Source organism: Varanus komodoensis, unplaced genomic scaffold (assembly GCF_004798865.1).
Source record: "Varanus komodoensis strain SLA01 unplaced genomic scaffold, ASM479886v1 scaffold18_3, whole genome shotgun sequence".
Taxonomy (NCBI): Eukaryota; Metazoa; Chordata; class Lepidosauria; order Squamata; family Varanidae; genus Varanus; species Varanus komodoensis.
Window position 1 is genome coordinate 2,425,732 of NW_025335549.1, and position 26,951 is coordinate 2,452,682.

General features: G+C 43.1%; 1 protein-coding gene across 3 annotated transcripts in view; it reads left to right on the forward strand.

The window, feature by feature from the left end:
* The window catches only part of MTM1 (myotubularin 1), a 42,484-nt gene extending 18,252 nt beyond the window's left edge, over positions 1-24,232 (forward strand). For 2 of the 3 annotated variants that reach the window (XM_044427379.1, XM_044427381.1), the window contains 9 exons: positions 4,505-4,588; positions 6,017-6,166; positions 8,603-8,791; positions 14,148-14,333; positions 14,482-14,688; positions 17,059-17,151; positions 17,859-17,972; positions 18,436-18,612; positions 22,094-24,232. In XM_044427379.1, the coding sequence (XP_044283314.1) occupies positions 4,505-4,588; positions 6,017-6,166; positions 8,603-8,791; positions 14,148-14,333; positions 14,482-14,688; positions 17,059-17,151; positions 17,859-17,972; positions 18,436-18,612; positions 22,094-22,258 (1,365 nt within the window). In that variant the 3' untranslated portion in view covers positions 22,259-24,232. The remainder of the gene's footprint in view (positions 1-4,504; positions 4,589-6,016; positions 6,167-8,602; positions 8,792-14,147; positions 14,334-14,481; positions 14,689-17,058; positions 17,152-17,858; positions 17,973-18,435; positions 18,613-22,093) is intronic. The other variant, XM_044427380.1, reaches the window with a different exon arrangement.
* The last annotated feature ends 2,719 nt before the right edge of the window (positions 24,233-26,951 follow it).

Sequence of the window (26,951 nt, forward strand, 5' to 3'; positions counted from 1 at the left end):
GTTCTCCACACATCCAAGTATTAACCAAGTATCTTCTCTTTACTCTTTTTAGCTTGACTTATGGGTTACTTTTCTGTTCTGTCCTACTAACAGAGGAGTTTTGCACTTGTGAGCATCATATACACTAATCTTAGAAGTCAGAGTCGGCTTCCTTTGCAGGGAGCTCTTGTACAAATTGAAACCCTACAGAACTTTGGGTCAGTCTGAGCAAAGTATTCTGTTTTTTTCCATGAAACAGGATCCAGCATGACTGCCACTAATGAAAATGACATTGGATTAGTGTAATCTCTTTCTGGCCCAGCAGTGATACTGGTGCAACATCACTTCCCCTAGCAATCTCTTGTAAACTGGCCTTGGTTTTTGCTAAGAACACATTAGTATTTGTTTCTTTTGATAGTCAGGCCACAAGATTTAGCTTGAATTAAGTGGGTGTGTAAATCTAGCCCAGTTCCTTGTGGCAGGAAATTGTTTTACAGGGTTTATGTTGTACTGACAAAGAAAGGCCATTTGTGTGATTGCATGGGTTTCATGCAGTCCTGAGTTGGAATTAGTTCAGCCATTACCATCTTACTTCAGTCTGCGGCTTCTCGACTTCTCTGTCTTTGGATGTTTGATTGGAGTGGCTGAGCTGCCTCTGGAATGTGAAGTGCTAATCAGGAGACCTCTCAGAGTGGTAAGAGGTTAAGCTGTATGATGAGATGCGTATTAGCTTTTTTGATATCATTAAAGGTAAAGGTAAAAGTTTCCCCTTGACATTAGGTCCAGTCATGCCTGACTCTAGGGGGCGGTGCTCATCTCCCATTTCCTAGCCGAGGGAGCCAGCGTTTGTCCGCAGACAGTCTCCGTGGTCATGTGGCCAGCATGACTAAACACTGAAGTGCACGGAACACTGTTACCTGCTCACCGAAGTGGTACCTTTTTATCTACTTGCATTTGCATGCTTTCGAACTGCAAGGTTGGCAGGAGCTGGGACGGAGCAACAGGAACTCACCCTGTTGTGCAGATTCGAACCGGCAACCTTTCGATCGACCAGGCCAGCAGCACAGCAGGTTAAGCCACTGCGCCACCTGCAGTCCCCTTTGATCTTGGGTTCCTTGCAAGAGGAAGAAAGGCAGGATATAAATGCAATGTGATATCATTATCACATTGCATTTATATTCTGCCTTTCTTCCTCTTGAAAGGAACCCAAGGCAGCTTACGAGTTTCTCTGCTTCCACATTTTATCCTCAAAACAACAACCCTGCAAGGTACCTTAGGCTGTGAGTCAGTGGCTGACCCAAAGTTACCTCATGAGCTTTCATGGCCAAGTGGGGACTGAACACGGATTTCTGAGTCTTAGTCCAACACTCAAACCACCGTGCTACAGTTGCAGGTTTTTTTCAGCTTTTGCAGCGTGGCAGTACTCTATTGCAAATTTTAAAAAAATTCCAAGTAGTTTTGTTCTGCTTTTGTAACTTCCCGCTCCAATTCTGAAAAGATGTAATAAGAAATTAATGAACATCACAATATAAGGTTTAAAAATCAGTCCAGAAACTAGAATAAGTCCATTTCTCAACACACATGCATCACCTACAACCCTAACTGCCCCCCCACCCCCGAAGGATACAGGTCTTGACTTGCTTCTAATAGGTGAGCAAAGATGGGGCTCAGGAGATCTCCCTTTGCACCACGGCAGGGATGGACTTGTGCCTCTCAGCTGAGGGACACAAAGCAGGCTGATGTCAGGAGGTGGTTCTTAATAGTGATGTAGAAGGTTACTCTGTGAACACATGAGAGATGGAGCACTGTGCCCTGCAGCCTCATTGCACCTAAGCTGGTCAGTTTGGAGGCTCACATGCATTATATGCATGGAATGAGGTGTGACCGCCCTTGCTACCATAACCTTCCACCATGTGGAGGGCTGATTTTGGCCATCTAGATAAAGCACCTGGGAGAGAAGCAGGCTGGGATGCTTCAGGAATTGGCATAAAGCCCCAGGCCCCCCTGCCCTCTCCTCTGCTCCCCACCCCTCTGCTCCCCACAGCAGTCGATTTTGGTCTCTCTAAGACCCAGTTGCAATTTCAGTCTTTGGAGTCCTAGCTCCTAAATGGGGGGTGCAAGAACTTCTCCTTCAGGGAAGTATTCAAAGAATATTGCTGTAGATTTGCTGTTCCATTTGTAAGCTTATAATATAGTTTTAATCATTTTTATGGAAGGGGTTTTGTCTTCTGTCCCACATGCTCCCTTAATTAGAGTTTTGGTGTTTTGGCCAGTTCTATTTTCTTTCAAATGTACTTGCATTTTTAGATTTTACAGTTTCCTTAGGGTTATTTTCCCTGGCTCTGTAAAAAAAAAGATGGGGAGGGAAACGGTTTCTAAATGCTATAAAAATGCCCAATTACTATGTTTACCATATTTCAACATTTCACTTTCAGTCATTGTAAGAGATCTTTCTAGTAGCAAGTGTCAGGTTTTCCTGTACCTCATGGAATACACTTCATGTTCAGTTCACCTCACTTTCTACCTTGCTTGCCAATTCTTAAACTAGATAGAAACTCTTTCAATACTGGGAACTGGAGCAGAGAGGGCTCTTATCTGTGTCACAAGGATTTACGATTGAGCGTTATGTGACCTCTTATTACTCTTTCTCCTGTTTGCACATTCATCATGGCTTAAACAAGCCATGGCACACACCTCTGTTGCGGTGTTTCTTCCTCCACCAAGCCACTGTGGCTTGTTTAAATTGTGGTGATAATTCAAACCAGGTCTCTCGATTTCTTTCTCTTTCTTCATACTCAAAAATGGCATTACGTTTTTGCGACATTTATAATCAAAAAGGTTTTATTAGTAAATGATCTGGGTTTTCAGATTAAGTATGATTTAGATTAGAACCACAGTGGTGCCTCGTATGTCGAATGACCCTTAGTTTGAACATTCTAGAGTTTGAATGCTTAAATCGAGCTAAATTTGTTTTGAGGTTTGAACAATGCTTCTACGTTCGAACTGCATGAGTGGTGAAAAAATTGCGGTTGCTACAGAAACGTCATCTGTTGTGTGCCCAAGATCATTTTCAGTGCCTTTTAAAGCATTTTCAGTGCCTTTTCTCACTTTATTTTTTGGTTTTATATCTATAACCACTACATACTTCATAGAATCATAGAAGAGTTGGAAGGGACCATGAAGGCCATCAAGTCCAACCCCCTGCTGTTGCAGGACACCATGTTACACCATCCCACTCAGATGGCTATCCAGTTTCTTTTTGAATGTCTCTAGAGTGGAAGAGCCCACCACCTCTCTGGGCAGCTGGTTCCACTGCCGTATTGCTCTGACAGTGAGGAAGCTTTTCCTGATGTCCAGCCTGAATCTGGGTTGTCTCAATTTGAATTGATTATTCTGTGCCCTACACTCTGGCATTAGGAAGAAGAGATCTTGACCTTCCCCTTTGTGGTAGCCTTTGAGGTGCTTATAGAGGGATCTCATGTCCACCCTCAGTCTTTCTTGTCAAGACTGAACATGCCCATTTCCCTCAGTCTCTCCTCCAAACCCTGGATCATTTTTTTGTATTTGTATTTGCTGTTTAAGTTTTTTTGAGATGGGTATTGTTTAAGGTGTGGCAAAGATTATTTCACTTTCCATTATTTCTAATGGGGAACGTTGCTTTGGACTTCGAACGATTCCAACTTTGAATGGCCTTCTGAAACGAATTAAGTCTGAAGTATGAGGCACCACTGTATTAACACGGGTCTGATTCAACTGGAGGAGATTGAGATTGGGCCATCTGATTACTCCCATACCCTCCCTTTCTGCCTGCCAGTCGTTAACCCCCCATGACCCACAATCAATTATATTCATACTGTTAACTGTTATCAACACTAACCAAGATTCACTCCTAAGTCAAGACTTCTAACCAGAGAATAATGCCAGGGGAGAAGCTCTTACTCAGCATCATTAAGGATGCTGAGGAAGGGCCCCTTTGAGTGTATAGTTCTACATTTGTTTCCTGGTATGTTGTCACATCTGCCTCAGCTCTGAGCTGTGGCAGAATTGCTTTAGGCAGCTTTCTCCAGAGGAGCAGTCTCTTTCCATGATGGCAAGAGCCATCTCTTTCTGCCATAATGGCTGTAGGTTTTATTAGATAATCTTCAGTTTGACACGGCATCTCTCCCTGTTTGGTGCAACAGGGAAATGTTTGTAACTAGGCTTTGAAGATGTCATCTTCTGTGTTTACCTTTTTAATGATAAAAGGGAGAATGAAAACAAGCAAATGAGTGGGGAATATCTTGAATTTTGAGTGGCTTTCATATACACATTAATGTTAATTGTTGATTTTATACTGTAATGACTGCCCACAAAGCATGTTGCTAAGAGGAGGCTTTAAACAAATTTAGTAATAAAAATAATAAATACAGAGGAACATGTATTTGCAAAGCAGCCTATTTGAGGGCATGATTGAAGACAATTCTTGAAGCTGTTTTCATTTGTTGGCATTCCATCTACTAATGTCGCTCTGCCCTCTCTCTTACAGCCTTTTTTTGCATTTTTAAATCAAGAAAAGTTATCTGAAAATGGCTGGCTGGTTTACAATCCCATGGTTGAATACAGGAGACAAGTAAGTTATTTTTCTGATTGTTTTGTTTATATTTCTCTACTAGCTTTTTTTAGAAGGACTTTAAACATTGAGATCATTTCTTCAGGTTTCTTTACATAGTAGAGTTAATTGGGTTAAATGGAAACAAAAATAGAACATTAGAACTTTTTATTATGGGTTTATTATTACGAACCCTGGAAAGCAGAGCTACTGAAATAATCTTACATGACTGTGATATTGAACCTATGTTTGTAAGCTGTACTTTCCCTAACAACAAGTGTTGTTAAAAAGTGGGTATCCTAGATTCATTTCCTATTTATATGAATGTGTTTTTATCTCTGCCTTGAGGATGAAGCTATCACAGATTCCCTTATGCACCTTAAATTTCCCAAGATTTTTGAAAAAGTTGCATGTAGAGTTGGTGCACATTTCTGTGCACATAATTTCAGCATGACAAATTTTGTATGTCATGTTGACTTACAAACTTTGACTTGACTTTATGTTGACTTTACTTACAAACTTTCTTTGTAAGTAAAGAAAATGGCCAGAAAATGGCACATCTAACACAACTCATAATAGTTCAAAATCCTAATTTCATACTGTATAATATGCATATATTTAAAAGCTGGATACATGTTTCTACAAAACAAGAAGTCATCTCTTGGATTCCCCCACCCTCACCACTGCGATTTTTCTGATGTATACACAGTCAAGCAAGCATCCAAATAGTATATGAGATTTAGAGTGAAGATTGAAAGAAAGAAAAACAAACCCTGGTCTCTGCGTGTTTATAGACGAGAAACTACTAATTTCTTCTTAGTATTCTAGTAGACTTTGGGTATAGATTCTTCTCCAGCATTCTGTTAATTCTGTGAATGTCTTGGCTGAGAATTATGCTACATTTCTTGAGCGTGGAAAATGTCCTCAACTTCAATGACTCTTAAACCTGCAGAGTAGGTATTTGGGACTTGGAAAGGAGAAGGGGAACTGCAGAGTAAGACTTTCTAAAGAGGTGTTTCCTTTCAGCTTCTTTTCATCACCTTTTCGTAGATTTTCAGGCCAGATAAAATGATTTTTTTTCTTCTGCAGAAAGAGAGCGTCCCGTCATTTTTTAAAAATACAAAAAAAATTGTACACATTTCTGTTTTCATATAGAAGCCTTCTCAAGTTCCTATGGTTAATGGCAAAAGGCGCCCATGTTGCCTGACTGATTCTCTACATCCTCCAGTTTATAAAATGGCCAGGGAACTCATCTTGTTTCATGTGATCACTAATCTTCACATCTAGTGTTCTAGACCCTCACCTCTGTAGATATGTATGATAAATTGGTAGGTTATTGCCCCCCTGTGGCCATAATAGCACATAAATTATGTTTTTTGTCACTTACTCTCCATTTTCTTGTACCTTCTTAAAATAGTCAGTATTGCCTCCCCCCCCCCTTTTTTTTAGGGGTTGCCTAATCTACAGTGGAGGATAACTTTTCTCAATGAGCATTATGAGCTATGTGATACGTACCCATCCCTCCTGGTAGTGCCATTTAATGCTACAGATGAGGATCTCAAGAAGGTTGCTGCATTTAGATCCCGAGGTAGAATACCAGTAAGTGATTTAAACTGTCAGAATCGTTCTGTGTAAGCAGAGGATCATTTTAATTTGTGTAACTTTTTGGTGGGTTCTGCAATGGAAACGAATGCTTATAAGGTGCATGAAAGTTGTCACTGTATGGATTCCTCCATCTGAATGGCTTTAGGATTGCCCAAAGAGTTACAAGCCATCTCTGGGCAACTAGCCAAAGTGGGTGGTTGTGCCATGCAGATCTGGACTAAGTCCCCCAGGATGGCTTGTTCAGGAACAACAAGCTATCGTACCTCCCTGTGACTTGTTCTAGGGGTTGCTGGACCCACGATGAGTTGCTCTGTCAACCAGGCCCAGGCGACCAACCCACTGTCTCTCCAGGGAAACACAGGGTGACCTGGCAGGGATGGCAAAAGCCCTGTGCTGCTCTTGCGAAGATTGCTTAGGCTGTCACCAGTGACAGCCACTCGCTCTCCCAAGCGCTAAAAGAGCATTTCATACTGCAGTCACTGACTCACTCACCTCTCTGGTAATTGCAAGCCCCTTTGTGTTCACCACCCCTTCACCTCAGAGACTGCTTTCCATGATCCCCCAAATGGCAGCCACAGATAGCCCCTTCAGAGTGCCCATCTGTTGTTGTTTTCCCTTGCAACTAAACATGTGCAAATATTTCTGTGATTTTGGGAGTGGGGTGGGGGGGGGTTAAGTGGTAGTTTTCTGGAGTTGTACAAGTATGCAACTCTAGGCAGCCAAATTGTGAAGGTTTGTCTGTGCTGTATCTGCTTAGCTTCCTGTTCACTCAGTCCTGTGGGCATCAACCATGGACCAGGAGTCTGCAAATAGGTTATTGTGTAACTTGGTCACTTGACAGCTGTTAGAGAGCTAACAAGGGAAAGCTACAGGGGGATCTTGCTCACAAAGGAGTGGGATTTTCCCACTCCTTTCACAGTGATTCATCAGGGTTTTAATGTTCCCCCAGAGTTCCCAGTCTTCCCACATTTTCTGCACTTTCCAAAGCCTCCAGACATTTGGGAATGTGGACCACCCCCTTTTTGTGAATATTTCCTTTGATAGCTGTCAAAAGGAACACATTTCTTTTTAAAGTTGCATGACAGGTGGCCACATTTAGTTTTGCTCCCATAAATCTGGGGTTGCCATCAGGGCAGGCTGAAGGGATAAGGTGGCTGCAGCAGCCATGTTTCCAGGATACCTTCTGGAGGATCGCGGAGGAAGGGGGGGACAGCAGGTGATCAGCTGTGCACCCCATCTCTCTGGTGCTCTGTGTGTTTTTCCATGGACCACCTACACTGCATAGTTACAGTGTTGGGTGAACTCAGTTGTTTGCTTTACTATTGACTGAATAGCTAATTGTAGAATTGGCTAGTACCTTAAAGATGCAGTCTGGCCTGTCCCTTAGTAACCTGGCAGGGACTATTGTTTAGCTAAACACAAATTTAGCTGGCTTTAATGCATTGTATTTACAAAATGTTTTACTTAACTGAAAGCCGTTATGAAGTGATTTACAATGAAACAAAAACAGAAACCTCCATATATGGGGGTGGGGGGAGATGGAGAATGGGAACAGACAATTATGCAGTTCTCACATGAACTGGACTTGAACTCCTCTACAAATGTTTTCTTGTTGAAAAAGCCCTGTGACTATTTCTCAGCCATTTTCTGAATAAAACTCTCATTCTCCATGTCTGTTATTTTGCCTGGGTATGCATTGGGCACCACCTTCTTTGAACCTGAATATTTGGGAGTGTATTAAAGGTTATCCCTTCCACACTCAACTGATGCACCCTTTAAAATAGTACCTTGTTTTAAGGACCCACATGTTCGGCTCTTAAACCAGGGGAGGGTGGCTCCTTTCTGTCCAGTGGCTGGATTAGCCCTCCCTGATCAGAGAGGCATGGCCCCATCCCAGACTCGCCTGTGCCTCCCATGATGTCATGCTCCCTGTGAGTTCACATGTACTTTCCATGCGGAGAGGCCTGGACCTTGGGCTGCTCAGCTGGGAGGCCAGCCAGCTCCTGCAGAACACAACCAAGTAGGGCCAGGGAATCCCCATTCACGAAGGGCTGTTTGTGTTGCTCACCCTGTGATCAGCAGTGTGTGCGGCACAGGGGAATCCCTCCGTTTTCTGGCCTGAAAGACAACCTGGAGATTTCCTTTCCCCCAGTGGGAGGGGCTTTGAGAGGACAGGATGCAGCCTGTGGAGGTAGAATCACACCCCAGAATGGGCCAGAATAAGACCTTTAGAAAGGAGGCTGCTCCCCCTGATATGCAAACACTGTGCAATGGCCCTACAGAAAAGAACTTCCCATGGTGTTGAAGGGACCCCTAAGCATAAGTCTGAAGGCTGCTGTTAGAAGCAGCCTCCTACAGATGAAGAATCTGCAGAAAGCACTCTTAGAAACCATCCAGGCTCTAACAGAAGCTTTTGTGCCTCTTGATTAGGTGTTGTCATGGATCCATCCGGACAACCAGGCTGTCATCACACGTTCCAGCCAGCCACTTGTTGGCATGAGTGGCAAACGAAACAAAGATGATGAAAGGTATTTGGAGATCATACGGGAAACAAATGGCCAAGTTTCGAAGCTGACGATCTATGATGCAAGGCCCAGTGTAAATGCTGTAGCTAATAAGGTAAGCAGAACTCTTCAGCCTTTGTCTCACTACAGTGAAGGGTTAAGGCACGATAGGGCAGGAGCCCCAAATCTCTGGGAGGCCATCTGCTTCGCCCCTCAGCACTTGTCAAAATTAAGACGCGGGGCCTCTGAGGTTCTGTGTTGCATCTCATCCCCCTGGATTAGCTGGCTCTTTGCCGCATGAGCTTTGCTTCTGCTGCACCCCACTCCCCGAATCTTTCTGCCTATGCCTTTTTTCTGATAGCACACGCCCTCTGCCTCCCCGTCCATTCGCCCCTTTTTACAAGTAGGGGTGTTCCGAGGATGGATGCACACGCACACTTTGGCGCTCGTATAAATTTGCACCTGTAAAAACCAAAAGAAAAACCCTTTGGGCCTGAGCCCTGAATCCTTCGCTACCAGTCCCTGGTTAAATTCTTTTTATTTAAGTTACGCTGTAAAATGGGTGCGGCTTCAGACTGCTGTTTGGATTTTCAATCTGCAAATGGCATTTCATTCCACACAGTCACTGCTGGTGGTTGACCAAAATGTTATCTTTTTGTCACAGACATGTGGTAGGAATGGAAGTTCCTGCTAGCGAGATTGAAATTCTGCCGTCAGGGCTACTGGTATCTGTAAACACTCGCCTATTTTAAACATCTCTGCTTTGCTTGTATTTATAAGTCAACTCTAAGCAACTTGCAAAACTAACTTTAAAGAAGAAACTAGAACAATAAAGTATAGTAGACATGAATACTAAGTTTCCCGTGAAGCTGAAAGAGATAATCAGCTCATTCGGTTCCCCTCCCCAAACACTGGCTTAAACAGGAATAGGTTGAAACCTTACAGAGGCCAAAGAGTTCATTTCTTTATGTTTATTATATTGATACTCCTACTTTTTCCTTCAAAGAAGCTTACATAATTCGCTGCCTCTCCATCTTATCCTCACAACAACCCTGTGAGGTAGCCTTGGCAGAGAGTCGGTGACTGATCCACAGTCACCCAGTGAGCTTTGTGATGGAGTGGGGAGTAGAATTTAGTAATGCTAGCAAATCCAAAGAGACAGGTGATTTTGCAGAATATTAAAAACACAAATACATACACTTGTTATGCAAAACATATTTTACTGTGTCTGGTCCCATTTTTCTTTGGAATATTTTGATCCAAGTAGCACACAGTATTTTTGACTTAAACTTTGCAAACAGTGGAAGAATTCACTGCTCTAAATCCTTAAATGGGAAAAAATGCAGAATTTAGAAGTTGTTTATGAGAAGTTTAGTGGATACATTCTTTCCCTCCTGCATTCTGGCTACTCCCTTTGCTTTGTTGTTTTTTGATCCACACCCTGGGATTACTCAGTCACTTCCACAGCTAAAATTAACTGCCTCTCTCTCTCTACTCCAGACAGAAAGGGCCTATCTAAGCTTTCGTAACATACTCCACAGCGTAGATAGAAATACTTGCTTTTCCCTCAAGTTAAGATAAATAGGCTAGCTTTTACTCTAGTTTAGGAAATACGCCGACACCAAATGCCTTGGAAAGTCTGTTCAGAGTTTCCATAACTCCTTAGGGGAGTGTGCGTTTGCTCTTTTATTCTCCAGTACCAGCCAGGGAGCACACTTAACAGCCACACTATTTAAGAAGCTTATGGAAACTTTGACCATTTTCTTTGTAGTGCCATTTAATTATTTTTAAGAAGTCTTGGCAAAAGTATAATCTTGAGGCCATTGAACTGGTAAAGATTTTATTAGAAGAACCTAGCTTTCAAAATGGAATTAGATGGTCCTGAGGCTGTGATGAAAAGCAATATTTATTGGACAAATGCTAATGATGTCAAAGGATATCAAATCTGGGCACATTTCATAATGTTTTAGAAACATAGCAATTCAGAAGGGGCCTTCTTGACCATCCAGTCTGACCCCTGGCTGCAGCTTACTCTGCTAATGTAATACCCAACAAGTGGATGTCCATTTTTTCCTTGAACACCCTCACTGATGGAGTCCCCACCACCTCCCGTAGAAGCTCATTCCATGTCCTAGAGGTTGTATCAGGAAGTACTTCATGACATCCAACCTGAAACCCAGTTTCTCCACTGCAAGGGAGAACAGGTCATGACACCACTGTGTGTACTGTGGTACTGTGGTGTACTGTGTGACACCACTTCGTATAGCTATATATCACGATAAGATCCCCCTCCCCCGAGTCTCCTCTTCTCCAGGCTGAAAAGACCTAGCTCCCTCGATTTCATCTGTCATCCCCCAAATCCAGCTACCATTCCTGTGACTGATCTGATTCTAACCTAATTATGTCTCTCTTATAATATGGAGCCCACAGTCGGACATAGTATTCCAGATGTGGACACACCAGTCTTATAGAATAGTGCCAATATCTCTCTTGATCTGGAAGCCACGCTTCTGGCTATACATCCAAGGGTGGCATTTGCCTTCTGCATCACCTGTTTAACCTGCTATCGACAAGTATCCTGAAATCTCTTTCACAGGTTCTGCTCTCCAGCCACTTGTCCCCTATCCTGTACCTATGGCACCTATACCTGAATCGCAAGTGCAAGACCTTGCACTTATTTGCATTGAAGGCCATTCTGTTGTCCCCTGCCCACTTACACAGTCTGTCCACATCTTTTTGCTGCCTAGATGTGGCCACTGCCCCCACTTTGCTATCGTCTGTGAATTTGGTCAGCAGACTGGTTACTCCCTCCTCCAGATCATTGATAAAAAGGTTGAAGAGTATCAGCTCCAGAATTGAGGCCTGGGGCACTCCACTTGTCACCAGCTCCCATCCTGATGATTCCCCACCGATAATCACCCTCTGCTTGAGGTCCATCAACCATGCCCTAATCCATTGGACAGTGCATCAGTCCCAAAGCTCATCAATTTTTCAACCAGGATACTGTGCGGCACCTTGTCAAAAGGCCCTGCTGAAATCCAGGTAAAGCACATCCACTGCATCCCCTCCATCTAGTCACCTTGAAACCTTGTCATAGAATTCCACAGGGTTCGTCTGGCAGGACCTTTTTGCAGAAGCCATGTTGCATGGCTGCCAACCTCCCTTCCCTATCTAGGGTTTCTAGAGCTCTCCTTATGAACTTTTCCATCATCTGTCCCAGAATGCACAGAAGACAAGCTGATCTGTAATTCCCTTAGTCTCCCCTGCTACCTTTTTTGAAGATTGGGACCACTGACACTACCCTCCAGTCCTCCAGTACGTCTCCTGATTTCCATGAGGCCTCAGAATTGAAGGCCAATGGATGCTAAAGTACCCCTGCCAATTTCTGAAGTACCCTTGGGTACAACCCTTCAGGAGCAGGTGCTTTTGTAACATTCAGGGCCCTGAGGAGCTCCTCAACTTCTAGGGGAGTGATTTCAATCTGTGCCCCCGTAATCCCAACCTCATTCGACCCCCCAGCTAGATTTCCCCAACCGGCTTTGGGGAGAATACAGTAGCAAAATAATCATTTAACATCTGTGTCTGTTCCGTTACATTAGTTACCAGATCCCCTCCTGCACTTTTAAGTGGCCCCATTGCCTGTCTCCCCTTCCTTTTATTAATTACATAAAAATAGATGCCCTTTTTGTTGCTCTTGACACTCTTTCCAAGTCTCAGCTCATAATCAGCTTTCACCTTGCGAAGAATCCTTCTGCCTCAAGCCACCTCTTCTTGGTATACCTTTTGCCCACTTGCCCCAGTGTCCATTTCTTGTGGGGGTTCTTCTAATTTCTCTTGCCACCTCTCTTCTTATCCACAATATTTGCTAATTAGTGGTATAGTTAAGGCTTGCCCCTCCAAGACCTCTGTTTTTAGTGCCATGCACCCCTCCTGAACTCCCTTGCCTTCCACCATCCTCTCCCAGGAGACATCTCCTAGCCGCCTGGCCTTCAGTTGACTAAAGTTGGCCCTTGTGAAGTCCCATCTTCTAGTACTTGACCTACTGCTGATCCCTATTCTCCTGATCTTGAAGCATAGGATGGAGTGGTCACTCGCATCCAGAATTTTCCTAATCTGCACATCATTCACAGGATCTTCCCTGTTGGTCAAAACCAAGTCTGGGATGTTTCCTCCTTGTTGTCTCCTGAACTCTCTGAGTGAAAACCCCTCCCCGCATAGCTACTAGGAAGTGATGGGACCTAGTCACTTCCACCACTGAGTGCGTCTCCCAACTAATACCAGGGAGGTTGAAATCTCCCCTTATAACCATGTCCCTCTCCTTCACTTCCAATTTCCTCTATCAGAACATTGTCCAGGACCTCGAGTTCACCCAGTGGTCAATATCGTATTCCCCACTGTCAGGTCCCTTCCACCATCATGTTTCCTTGATCCCCTCCTATTCCCAGGAGAGCCTCAAGCTCTTCCTGCTTGTTTTATTTGCTCCTAGTGTTGGTGTGCATGCATTTCAGCTCTTTCTTGCCAGTCCACGGGGTGCAGGATGTGACCTCCTCATGGACTGGCAGGAAATCCCCCACAGACCAGCGCTGACCTGTGGACCAGTGGTTGGAACCCTCCTCTAGACCCTTCACCTTCTCCTGAAGGAGGGACACCAACTTGCACTTAGTGCAAGTGTACATCCTGGCTCCTCCTGGGAGAAGTAGGTGAACATGACACAGGTGCCACAGGTGACTGCAACACCTGTCACTACCTTCTCCTGGTGTGCCATAGGCCACCCCTCAGTGATCCTTATATCTGCTCCCCCTGCTGGCTTGTCTTGCCTACCCGACCCCTGCTTGAGGCTGGATACCCTGTTCCCTCAGGGAAGTCTGTGTCCCCTGGGGAAGAGAGTCCCTGAGCAACCTGGGCCACAACTAAGGGATGCAGACAAGGGACCGTGCCCTTGTTGCATCCGCCTTAGCGCATTGCCAGTCGGTGCCACGCCGTTGGCTGTTCTAGGCCTAAAGTAGGCCTCGTGGGCAGCCTTGCGCCCAGCCCTGCCCCTCCCGCTTTGCCAGGAGTCTGCTGGGTCTACGTTGACACAGCGTGCCTTCCAGCTCCTACCTTTCCTTCCCTGGGTCCCTTGCTGCTCTTCTGCACTTTTCTTCGATGCAAACTGGCCTTCCTTGGGCTAGAAGGAAATGCATGTCTAGTTAAGTCTTCTGGTCAAAATGCTTGGGTAGCTTATTCTTTTTTTATGTGTATTGATTCATCCGTTGCATTTAGTAGATATATCAGCCAAGCAGAAAGCGTGTCAAAATATTCGAATGAATCTGAATTCAAGTTACTTTTTCCTACAGTTTTTTCCTATGCTTAAATATTAACTTACGTTTGTCTTTTTAAAGCAACAGTTGTGCTTTACTTTATATAATTGTATGAGGCTGCAATGCTGCTGTGATAGAGGCTGAGCATTCACTTCCTCTCCTGACTCCCAGGCAACTGGTGGAGGATATGAAAGTGATGATGCCTATCCCAATGCTGAGCTGTTCTTCCTTGACATCCATAATATCCACGTCATGCGGGAATCCTTGAAAAAGCTGAAGGACATTGTTTATCCTCACGTAGAAGAATCTCACTGGTTGTCTAGCCTGGAGTCAACTCACTGGCTTGAACATATCAAGGTATGGCTTGAAGCCGGTGGCATTGGCCTGGTTTCACAATCCATAACTGGATTACAGTCTTAGTTACTTAAGTAAAATTGCCTGTCAGAAGTCTTGGGGTTATTCTGACACACATAGTTCTTGGTTGCTTATTCTTCCTCTCCATCAGCTTGTCTTAACAGGTGCCATTCAAGTAGCAGACAAAGTGTCCTCTGGAAAGAGTTCAGTCTTAGTCCACTGCAGTGACGGTTGGGACCGTACAGCTCAGCTGACCTCCCTAGCTATGTTGATGTTGGATAGTTACTACCGAACAATTGAGGGATTTGAAGTCTTAGTCCAGAAAGAATGGATAAGCTTTGGACACAAGTTTGCTTCGGTAAGCATGAATAAAAACTGTGCTGAAGAATTAACACCATCACTTCTCTGCTTCAGTTCTCTTTTCTCTAACGGATGAGACCTCCTTGGCTTATCTATAGGGGAGTTTGTAAATGCTACTGGGAGAATTTATGTGACGTGTTTAGAACACACAAACATGTGATTTAACTGCTAAGTATTCTGTTTCTAGAGTTAATTGTTGGTGAGAGTTGTGAGGCTTTTTCCCTGTCTAAAGTTGCATAGGGTTGTCCCTTTTAAATTTGCCTCTGATCAGGAGCAATCACAATGCCTTCCCAGAATTGTGCCTTGTGAAGGAGCAAAGCTCACCATCAGAGATGGACTGTTTCCTGATAGGTACACCATTTGGTCATGTTTGGAGGTGAATATTCCTGTAAAGTGGATGCATGTTAAATTAGGCAGAATTCAAGGCACATCTCTGAGAGAAATTAACTCAAAGTGCTGCTACTTTGGACCAGCTCAGAAGATGGCTGAAGGTCTGCTGTGACCCATTGCACAGAGATACACACTTTCTGGTTCTGCTAGCCACATGTTCCTGTCAGGGTGGAACCCCTGCATAACCTGCTCTTTTAGAAATCAATGATAGGACTACATAATGGAGACATCATTTCCTCCGGGTGGCAAGCCCATCCACACACTTCTGAAGCGGATGTTCATTTATTTCCCAGCTCTGCTGTCAACTAGAAAATCCCCAGTTTCAATTTCCTCTCAGTTGTGAACTTGCCCAGCCAGAGCGGACCTTCAGCTATTGTCAGCCATCTGTAATATGAGGATAATATCGTCAACTTAGCACGTAGAGTGTTCTTAAGCATTACTGGCGCGTGTATCGAATTCTCTGAACCACTGATAGTATATGCTGCATAATGGAAGGCAACCATCAGGGTCATAGCGTAATTTTATGGCACATGCCTTGACGTTCCTATGCATTGAATTGTGAGCTCTCTTTGGGAGCCTGTGCCTAAATGTATTTTGTAGGCTGACTGATAGGAGACTGGATACACCAGAGTTGCTCTGGCACTTATTTGAATTACAGGCTCACAGTCTGTACTCATAAGTCACTCCTCCAGCAATGTGTTGGTTGTGACATTTTACAGAAACTTTTGAGATGGCATTTCTCTATGTACAACATGGCCTGGAAAAGCATTAGCTCTCCTCTGACTCTTCTTAAATTTTAAGATTCTTGCCATATCCCTCTAGCTTTAGAATATGAAAAGAATAAAACTTATGGTAAATAGGAGGAGGATTAAATCCACATTTGTAAGAGCTGGACTGTTGCACTACATTTGTTGATTTAACATTGATCTAAAGAATAGTGTTTTGTGTCTCACTATCATGTGCATAAACATGATTTATCTGAGTTAGTTTCCCATTCGGCCATTAACATGAATTTGGACCATCAAAGTTAACTGTGTTCTTGAGCAGATTTTCCCAGACCAAGGAGATGTGGCTTTTAAATCTTTGCCGTAAGCAAAACCACATTGCTGTATAGGCACATAACCGAAAATTTGGCAGCTGTTTCAGTAATAAACTATTATACCCTTTGAAAGCAGCTCCAAGTCCATTTTAAAGATCTCTGCTCTTGACATCTAGTTTCAAGTTGTTAGGAACTGGGGTTGGCTTTGGAGATGTTCTATTTAATTAATGAAAGTTGATGCTTTAGCAGTATTTCATTCAATTTTTATAAAATGGGGATTTGTGGGGGTGGTTGTGGGAAAGTTGTAGAATAGGAGTGTTTCTGTAAGAATTGTTAATAACTTTCTTGTATTTCATATTACTATTTTATTTATGATCTACAAATTGTAAATTGTGGAATTCCTTTTCCCAACGGGAATTGGATCACCATTATCTGATAAAGTTTCTTGAACTGTTAAACTAGGAGAAAAAGCTATAGATAGAGGACATAATCCAGTCAACTTTGCCTTGAAATTAGCTGAAAAGCTGAAAATTAGCTGGCTTTTGCTAGAGAAATTCAAGGACATTTCAGCCAAAATGGAGCACCTATGAAGTCCTGTTTATTATGTTTTTGGGTGACAATGCCTTGCTGTAATACATATTCTGTGGCTTGAGGAAAGAAGGGGGACCATAACTTGGGCTATATTTTCTTAATCCATTAAGGAATATCCTGTAAATACCTACATTTGCTGTATTACCATCTTTTGGACTCTACACACACACACACACACACACACACACACACACACACACACACAGAGTTTGGTACATCTTTACTCATTAAGATTTTCTCTCGGCTCCATTCAGTAAAAGGGGATTAAAATTCATTCTTAAAGTTCTGTGGAAAGGTCAGTAATTCCAAAGTCAGAGTTAAGTGGGATTTGTGTGATTTTCATTTCAGCGAATTGGTCATGGAGACAAAAATCACGCCGATGCTGACAGGTCCCCCATCTTCCTCCAGTTCATTGACTGTGTGTGGCAGATGTCTAAACAAGTAAGATCTGTTCCCAAATGACAGTATAGTGAGAAATGTAATTCTGCTTACTTCCCTTTGGTTTTACCTATGTAAATTGTTACGAGGTTGTCTTCTCAGTAATGCACTCATTCTGCAGAGCTATAAATGCGTGCTAGAAAAACTTAAGTTGTCTTTAGCCTGTTCCCAGGCTGCTTAGCTCAACTTGGGAATTTTCACTGCCCATAAACTGGTTTGGGAACTTCACTTATCTTTAGAGGCTCTTCTTGCCATCCCGCCAGAAGATTGGGTACTGGAGAGGTCTTTCTGATGGTGGCATCCAGACTAAGGAATAACCTCCCCAGGGAGCTGGGTATGAATTTTGCCTGCTTTCTTAAGACTGTTGGTCAAAGGCTTTTCTAAGACTTCTCATTTCTATTCTTAGTTTCTTGGTTTCTTTTTATACTGCTTTTTGCTGCATTGTGTTTTATTGTTGTAGTAGTTTATACAACCTGGTGTTCTTCATCATGGTCTCTGTGCATCACACATATACAGGTGCTGTGCCTGTGCAGTGCCTCTTGTTGGGAAGTTTGGGGTTTTCAAATATAATATTGAAGCAACACTTGAGAATGCATTGGAGAAATGGACAGAAAACAAATAGTAATTCATTTTGGTTCTATTCTAATTACTTTTCCCCTGTGACATGTTAATTTTAATAGAGCTCTAAAATTTGTTGTCTTTGCATCCAGTTTCCAACGGCTTTTGAATTCAATGAACAGTTTTTGATTGCAATTCTGGATCACTTGTATAGCTGCCGGTTTGGTACTTTCTTGTACAGCTCCGATGCTGTAAGAGAAAAAGAGGTAAGTTAGTGAAGTGACTTGCAACATGAAACCTGCATGTCTTTAATAAGTTACTTTAAAATCACATGTTGTGAATAGCTGGATCTGGTAGCAGAAGTGTTCGGATGAAATAAAATGGATGTTAGACTGCTAGCAAAAAGCGGGTTCAACCAAGATGGCTGTGGTCTCCCATTTCAGAGGCAGTATGTCTCTCAGTCCTTCTGACTGAAGAACACAAGCGGAAGAGGGCCATCGTGCTGCTGTCTAGCTGGTGGGCCTCCCACAGGCATCTGCTCAGTCGCAGTAGGAACAGGATGCTGGACTAGATCTTTCTTTGTTCTGATCCACATTTAAGAATAAGAAGATGCATTTTAAAGAAGGCACACGTATCCACACATACATAATGGCTATGTGGAATGCAGAAGTGCATGGTTGCCAAATTCAGTACCTGAAACTGATACTGACAGTTTCATTTTCTTTACAGAAACTGAGTGAGAAAACATTGTCCCTGTGGTCTCTGATCAACAGTGCAAAATCGAAGTATACAAACCCCTTTTACTCAAAAGAATTGAATCGTGCTCTTTATCCTGTAGCAAGCATGCGACACTTGGAGCTTTGGGTAAATTATTATATTCGGTGGAACCCAAGGATTAGGCAACAGGTAAGCTTTTTCTTTTAGGGATTTTTTGGAAGGCTAATGTCTTGTTTGTGGCACTTTAATTGATAGGTTCAGAAAACGTTTTTGCAACCAGCTTTCTGTGAAAATACGAAGCTGCTTCTACGCAGTTAGGCCATCTAGCCCAGCAATCTCTTTTCTGAGTGGCAACAGCTCTCCAGGGACCTTGGAACGAATTTCCAAGGCTGGAGCCCTGATTCTGAATTGACCTGTGTAGAAGCCATAGCACTGTTAAGGTATAACTAATTCAGAGCAGTCAAGCAACCCAAGTGAGGCAGGTGCATACAGTTTTAAAACAGCTTCTTTAACTGCTCACCAGATTACTAAAAACAAAAGTTTTCTTGCCTCTAAATGGTAAATCAGGTGGATTCAGCAGTTCAATGGGGAAGCACTGCATGATTTACTATTATCCTGCCCATCCAGACAGAGACCCTTCTGCAACTGCTTACACGTGATAAATACAAAATATATTGACTCAATTGCATTAAATGATACGACACTTATCTACGTATACACTCCCTTCCTTTTAGCCACGCTTTTTAAGCACATGCCACATGGAGTGCACATACCCCTCACCAGTTCCCTTGTTCTTTTCATCTGACATGTGTGCAGGAACATACCAAGACTGCAAGCTCGCTGAAATGCTAGGAAGCTTGGGCTCAGAACTCGTTGTGCAACCACAGCCCCAACTGCACTTCAGCTGCTGTTACACACTCATTATGGCATGTCGGGGCCTGGCTCTGACAAGGTCAGGCACGGAGAGAGGAGATGGGGTGGAACCAGCCTGCAGTTGCTGCTTCCTTCGGCCATCCTTTGTCCCCTGTGCAGCACTCGTGGAAAAGGGGGAAATGGTTGGGGCGGTGAGGCAGGAATGGTTGCCTCTTCGAACAAGATCGGCATTCTGCTCTCTCATGTTGTAAGGCTTCATCGCCTTCTGTGCCTTTCCACAGAGTTTCTGGGAAACAGCTAATGGATCTGTTTGCCTGAAGCTGCAGTAACATAAAGAGAGCAGCATTCTTTAATGGAAAATTACACTGTGTAAGCTGTGGATTAATTAATTTTATTCTGACCAGAAAACCTGCAAGTTTGATTTAAAAAGCACAGCTTTTTCTGAGCTGAGATAAAGCTAGCAGGTTTAGTTTTACTTGTGACACTGGGTAACTGCGAGTTTATGGTTTGCTCATAAATTCTCTGTGGTGTCCTGGGGAAGTTACAATGATCTAACAACTGGATTCCAAATCATGCTCAATTTCTGGATGATGGAGATCTGAGGACTTCGCTCTTGACCAAGACTGTGTTAGCCTATGTAAAACACTGTGTTGGCATGAAGCACCACACAGCTAACCAGCATCCTTTTTTTTTCATCCCACCATTTGCAAATAATCTTGAAAAAATAACTGTACACAGCTGCTGACATGGGCAGAGCCTCTGGCCCAGAAAGAGGGACACCAAGCATGTTCCTTGCAACCGTGGACTGTGGTAGAGTGAGTAACTCTCACAGAACGCTTGACAGCCTGGTTTGGATACAACAGAAGCCCCAAGTCAGGGGTTAAATATACAAAGTGCTGCGAGGCGCACATGGCGACTCACTTTGGTGTGAATAACCCATGGAGGAAGGTTTTGATGGTGCAGACCAACCCATTACTGGAGCAAAGGAACTTCTGTACAAGTCACTGATGAATCTCTCCTTTGCACTTCAAACGTGCCTGAAAGGGGGAACTCGCTTTCTCACATCTGGTACTCACAGATCTTATTCTTTGGGGAAGTTGTGATTTCCTGCTGTAGACATTAAAGCAGAAGCAAGAAAGCAAATGTAGGAAAACTTGCATCTCTGCTTCTCTGAGACAATTTGGGAAGCCAGACATGCCCACACTTACTTGGAAGTAAGTGCCATGGAAGTGGGTTCGGGTTCAGGGAATTGGAGAACTATAGTGACAGGTGAATAATCTCTTCTCTGCCTCACTGTTGAATCCCCACGGTTGCCATTCAAGCGTTTTACATGTTTGTTTGCTGGTTAACTGCTGTTTCAGTGTTGATCCACTGAACAGAAAAAGATGGTACATGCTTGGCTTTTCTTATCCTCAAGATTTGGTAGAACAGCTGGGAGCAAATAGAGAAAAGAGCTTCTGTGTTTGACAAACACAGTCTTTATCAGCAGACCACTAGAAAGGAGCTGCTGTCTTCAGGCAGTGCTTTTCTGTAGTGTGTCTCTGATAGTTTACTGCACTCTAGGGGCTGGAAGAAAGCCAGGCTCTATTCTGTATGGCTTTCAGAGCTGCAGTCACAGAAAAGCTCATAGGTTTCTTTTGAAAATCTGCGAAGTGAAAGTACAAATTCGTTTCCTGGAAGATCTGTGCAAAGTTATTTGTTTTTATCCACAGGCCGTAATAAAGTTTCAGATAAACACTAATATTACAATTGGAAAAAATACATGTTGTACAATAGGTGGTACAGTGCAACTCAAGGGAAATGATAGTTCAGTCTTCCTCGCTGTAGTTGTCAACGAAGACAGACGATGTGCCTGATCGTTTTCATGTCCTCCTTGGCTTGATGACAAGCAGATCAAAGGAATGGGTGGGAGAAGAGTTATGCTGGACTCTGGCTGTTGCTTAAGAGACTTGTGGCAGATGGGCACCAGGGAAGCAAGAATCTTTCGATATGGAAATGGTCTCATCCTTAGAGAAAATTGCTACACTCTAGAGCACAAAGAGTTCATAGTCAACTGTCAAAACTCTAGTTCTCTTACAAGCCTCCCCCTCCTCTGTTTTTTCATCTTCTTTACAAAGCTTCCATTTTTTTTCCCCACAGAGGCAAATGCATTCATTTGGGGCACAAAAAAGGGAGGGGTGAACCACTGGCAGCCTGGGCACCTCCATGGGGCTGTCACTGGGTGGCAAAAGAGAGTTGGCAAAAGTGATCTCTGAAGGAAAAGGAAGTGTGACAGGGTGGAGGAAAGCCTCAGTAAGCCAAAATGGTTCCCAATTGGAGCAGAGAGTGTGGCTTGACTTGCAAAGCTTTCTGGGATGCTGGTTGGCAGAGGGGGCTGGCAATCTACAGTAAGCCCAGTTATCTCTCGGACTCACCTTGGGTGGTTCTCCCAACAGCGTCCAATTTATTGCCAAGGAAGATTGGCATGAGGTTAAACAACCCGCAGTTTATTTCATAGGTTAAATAATTAACCCATAGTTTTTGGGATTTACACATCATGAATCTGGTTGGGGTGATTGGAGGCCCCAATCCAGTCTTGCTAGCAAGATGGGTTAATCAAGAAACTGTTCCTTCTGGACAGTGGAGAACTAGGAAGGTTGTGTTTATTTTAAGACCGCATGTGGTCAACATGACAGCTGTCTGCACATATGGACTTAAAGATGAAGGCTTTTATTAATCTATTTAAAAATTAAAAGATTATGGTGGGTCTTCAGTATAGGATCAACATAATGCATTTTAAATGTTTAATTATGTCTAGCAGCCAAACCCAGTTGAACAGCGTTACATGGAGCTACTAGCACTGCGTGATGACTACGTGAGGAGGCTAGAAGAACTGCAGATCAAAAACAATCCGAAACTTTCCAATTCCTCCTCCTCCTCGTCTTCCTCACAGATGATGTCGCATGTGCAAACTCACTTTTGAAGGAGACTGGTTTGATTTTTTCTTTGAACATTTTCATCATAAGTGGTGCTTATTCTAATGAATTGAACATGAGGAAAATATTTGATGCCTTATGTAAAGCTTCTTGCTGAATCTGACTGTATAGGAGAGGAATTGAATACAAGCAAGCTTTTATAAAATGGATTTATGTGCCTTTCAGAAATGTTTGGCTGGGAACGTGTTATCCAACTAGTAATTACAATATTTTTAATGGTTCTTTTTCTTCTGCAGCATCCAAATATATTTAACTAATGCTTTCAATAATAACCATCAACCATTTAGAATAGTATAGATGGATTTGCATCGATAGGCTCTGCCTTGCTCAGACTTAAAAATCATACTTAAGTTCATACAGTGAGCAGAGTGCCAGCCCATGCCAGTAAGGACTTTGCTGAGTCATACACAGAAAGCTTTGGAAAAGGAGGCAAGAGGTAGAGTTGTTGGAAGACACATGCTCCTCAGGAGCCATTACTATGTAAATTACACTTTATATAATTTCTTGCACATAAATTATTGCAATGGTAGCAAGTAAGCTATCACAACTGAAATTTCCTAAAAATAAATAAATGTGCCTGTTCTGAGTGACAGCCTTATCTCCAAAGTAGATTAATGGTCTTTTCTTGAGATGGAATATAATGGGCCTGCATGTAACATGTTCCCTTAACAGATTTGTCTTTTATCAAATATATTAAAACAATTTACAGAAAATACTGTGTGCACTGAAGAGAATTAAATTTTGCAGATCATTTGGTTTGCTGTCGTCGTGTCAACCTTCTGTTAAATTTTATAATTTGTTCCTTTCAGGAATCTTTTAAAAATTTAATATTACAAGCACTTGTAAAGTCAGCACAAACCTTGCAACTTGATATTTTAATTCATATGTTGCTTAGGATATAATGTTTTTAAGTGGTATTTGGTCAGCTCAGAACAACTTAAAGCATAGGATTTGTGAAGGATTGTTTGTAGCTAACATGACTTGTTTTAAAAGTATTTGACTCTTTGAGGCTGTTTGTCTACCATTTGTAAATTATTGTATGTTTAAGTTTTGATCTATAAAATATAAGGTGACAAGGATATTGTAGGATCATGTGTAAATTATGTTGAAGTGTATGAAATAATCTTTTTTGTAAAGTGTAAATATTTTGGGTTCTAAAGTTTAAAGTCAAAGTCCATAAATATTATAAATTTCTTAGTTTTAGAGGACATTGGAATATTTTAGAAATAGTATATTTTCATTACAAGAGAAATGGAGCACATTAATACAATAAATAGTATACTAAGAAATTTGCACTACTTCTTCAGGGATAGACTGAAGTACTAGTAAGTTCAGCTCGCTAACGCATGATTTATTTCCACTTGCTACCCATCCTCTAAATTTCACTCTCTTGTGATCCTTTATCTTCTGTATTTCATTGTACATAGATGGCTTATTTCCCTCAAGGAAAAGTAATCTGAGAAATGAAATGCATAACTTGAATTACAAGGAGACTCATTCTAAATGGAAGAGTATAAATCTCCACAACTGAAAACTATGCAGACTTTAATGTAATTGCCTTTTGTTTGCTTGCAAGTTATTAACATCTCATTTTTCATTGCAACTGTACAACATTTTGCTGGTTGTATATCCAAAAAAGTGTGTGTTTCATTTTGTCTTGTGTGGATGAATTGATACTTCGCTTGTTTTTCCTATGTAAAACACTACACATTCAACTGTTCTGTTTTTTTGGGGGTGGTGGGCAGAAGTAATGTAAAACAGATCTAAATACTTTTGCCTTGTTACGTACAGACTGTCGGTTATGTAGTTATCTACAGGGCCACCTACAGACACAGGTGATGCTGTGTCTTGGTTGGTAGAACTTAATGATCTTTGGAAAAGTGTAACTTGGTGAAAGATCACTTGATTTTTTTAAAAAACAAACACCTGCTTAAGTCATATGAAATAAAAAGATGAACACATACATGCCTCTTGCTTGGTAACTTACAGTCCAGTTCTTCTGGTTGTTTGGAAATAGGCCCCATGGGTTTCACCCAGACCTACTCCCAAGTAAGTATGCACAACTCTGCAGCCATGATGTAAAAAGCCTGTATAATTCAACGGTACTACGGAGACCTCATCCCGTTGTAAAGTCATTGTGGAGTAGGTTCAGTTTACTGAAGGACCTGTTATACAGCAGCTTATAAAACCAATGCTCTGCTTCAGGATTTGCTGCTTTCCCTTTGTGTATCTCCTAGCTTTCCTTATGTAGTCATCCCTGATGGCTTACAGTTCGTTAAAAATCAGGCGATACTTACGGTAAAACTTGATGCTCTTGAGAAAGGGATTCCTCATCTTGCTGTTTTGCAAACATCCTCTAAAGCCGTTATTTATCTGTCAGTGAGCTACTGTTAGACTCTGATGGGTGTTTTGATTACCACTCAAATATTGCCTTGCAATTCGTACTTTTAGAGCTAGGCTTACAGCTACCTTACAAAGAAACCCAACACTTTTTCTTGTAATGTTAATAGGCACACCGACATGTAATTTCAACTATTATTTTGATGTTGCTGCTGAAAATAGTAATTATTACTATTATTAAAAGTAGTAGTAATCATATTTATTATACTGGTCACTCCCAATTTGGTAAGCTGTTTACATCAGAGAGTACAGGTGCTATTACAAGATACGCTAAGAAAGGGTCATATGAGATGGGTTTCTAAGTGCCTAAATTTATTCCTAAGATGCAGCCCTCCCCAACCATACATTAAAATCAGCACATGTGACTAGTCGCTTGCATGTATTGCGTTTCATGAACTTCTAGCATATCAGTTTCCTTTCAAGACTCTGCCACACAAAGATGTTGCAGACAGTAATGTTTTTATGAACAATGCTAGTGAGGAGAACATTACTAGATGCTGTATTTTTATTCTGTGCCCAGATACAATAGCATGGTGTGGGCTACCGTCAGCTTGACTCTGGGAGATACTTGAGGCCCTGAAAACCACAAGAAGACGGTGTTTTTTTCTCCTGCTCTGGTCACCTGCCAGTCCAAATGGGTGGTGGGGGGAAGAGAGAAATGATTCTTTCTTCAGGACTGTTTCTCTTGCCCACCTCTAACTTTTGTTTTAGTGCAGTACTGAATTAGGCCCCTTGTCACTTGTTAGCTTAGAAAACATGACTTCTTCCTTCACCCCATGCCCCTTCCTTCTAAAACGCAGCCTGTAGTGGCCACAACCTAAAAGCAATATGGTCTGGCTTGCTCATTAGCAAGGTATTGATTAAACCCCATACAATCAATTGACACTTGGTCCATTTGAAGGCATGCTTGGACAGAAAGGAAGACCTGCATGCAGGCTGAGGAATCCTGGGTGTTCGAGCAGTTCTCTTCTTTCTAAACATGCACAATAATTGCACCCTCCGGAATTAACACCTTTTCCCCCTGCTTCTGTGTTTTCTACGGTGTACTTTAGCTAATTTTGAGCTGCCTTCAGCATCATGCTATGCAATGGAAAGGCATTGTATAAATGGATTAAATACTTTGGTCTGATTTTCCTGAAAGGACTTATAACTGATGGTATGCTAGCTAATGAGCAGTTATTGGTGTATACTGGTGCAATGGGCCACATGAGTGCAAGCTGTGTTTTTGAGCCCATACTGTCCTGTGAAGTTGGGGAAGTGCAGAGGAGTGACAGGAAAGGCCATTTCCTCATCACAATTCATATTTATTGTGGTGATGAAAGCTGTTGCCTGATTAAAGAAACCTCTTAATAAAATTTGTTGTAAACCCATTAAATCTGTGATCTCTCACTTAAGTCAGGATGGTTTTGAAGAAAGTATTTCAGTTTGTTGTGTCTGTTGCAGCAAGCATCCCCTTAGAGGCATCCTGCCCTCCATGAGAATGAGTTTTGTCTACAGATTATTGGGGGGGGGGGTGAGTTACTATATTAAACCTTTATTTTTCCTTGTTTGTGCATGACATCTGTACTTTACAAGTCGTTCGAAGCAGCTGGTTCTCCCAACTACCTTAGAGCTGCACTGAGAGAGAGGCTGGTCTACACCTACCTCCTAAATAGAATATATTCTTTATCAAGAGGCAATCTGCCCATGCACCCCAGCCGCAGGGGAACATGGACAGGAGGGCAACTTGTGATCCTCCTGCCCTGCTTGTTTCTTGTGGGCAGCTGGCTGGCCTCTCTAGGGGCAAAGGGCTGCATTCAATGGCCCCTTGCTCTGATGCAGCAGCGCTGCTTGCCGCCACCTGCTTACTTCAGAGTAACGGTGCAGCCCGGCTCGCTACAGGTGTCCAAGGAAGCTCCCTTTCAACTGCTCGGCGCTGATGCACGGATGCTAGTCCTCATGGTGCCGCGCCTCCTCCAGAAAAGGAGGCAGCGCGCACGGGCACCCCCGCTGCTGGGGAACATGGGCAGGAGGGCCGGAGCGGGCCGAGCCCCCGCCGGGCGCTTCAGGGCGGACCGGCGGCGGCGGCCGAGGCCGCCTCCCGTGCGCGCAGGCCGCGCTTGGCTCCGCCCGGCCCGGCCCTCTTCCTCCGAGGGCGCCGCCGCCGCCACCGCCGCCGCTGCTCCTGCGCGGCCGCGGAGGCCGCTGGGAAGGGAATGGGTCCGTCCTCTCAGACTTAGATCGGAAGAGCGTCGTGTACAGCTGCTGCCGGCAGGGACGCCGCCGGGCCGGGCGGAGCCA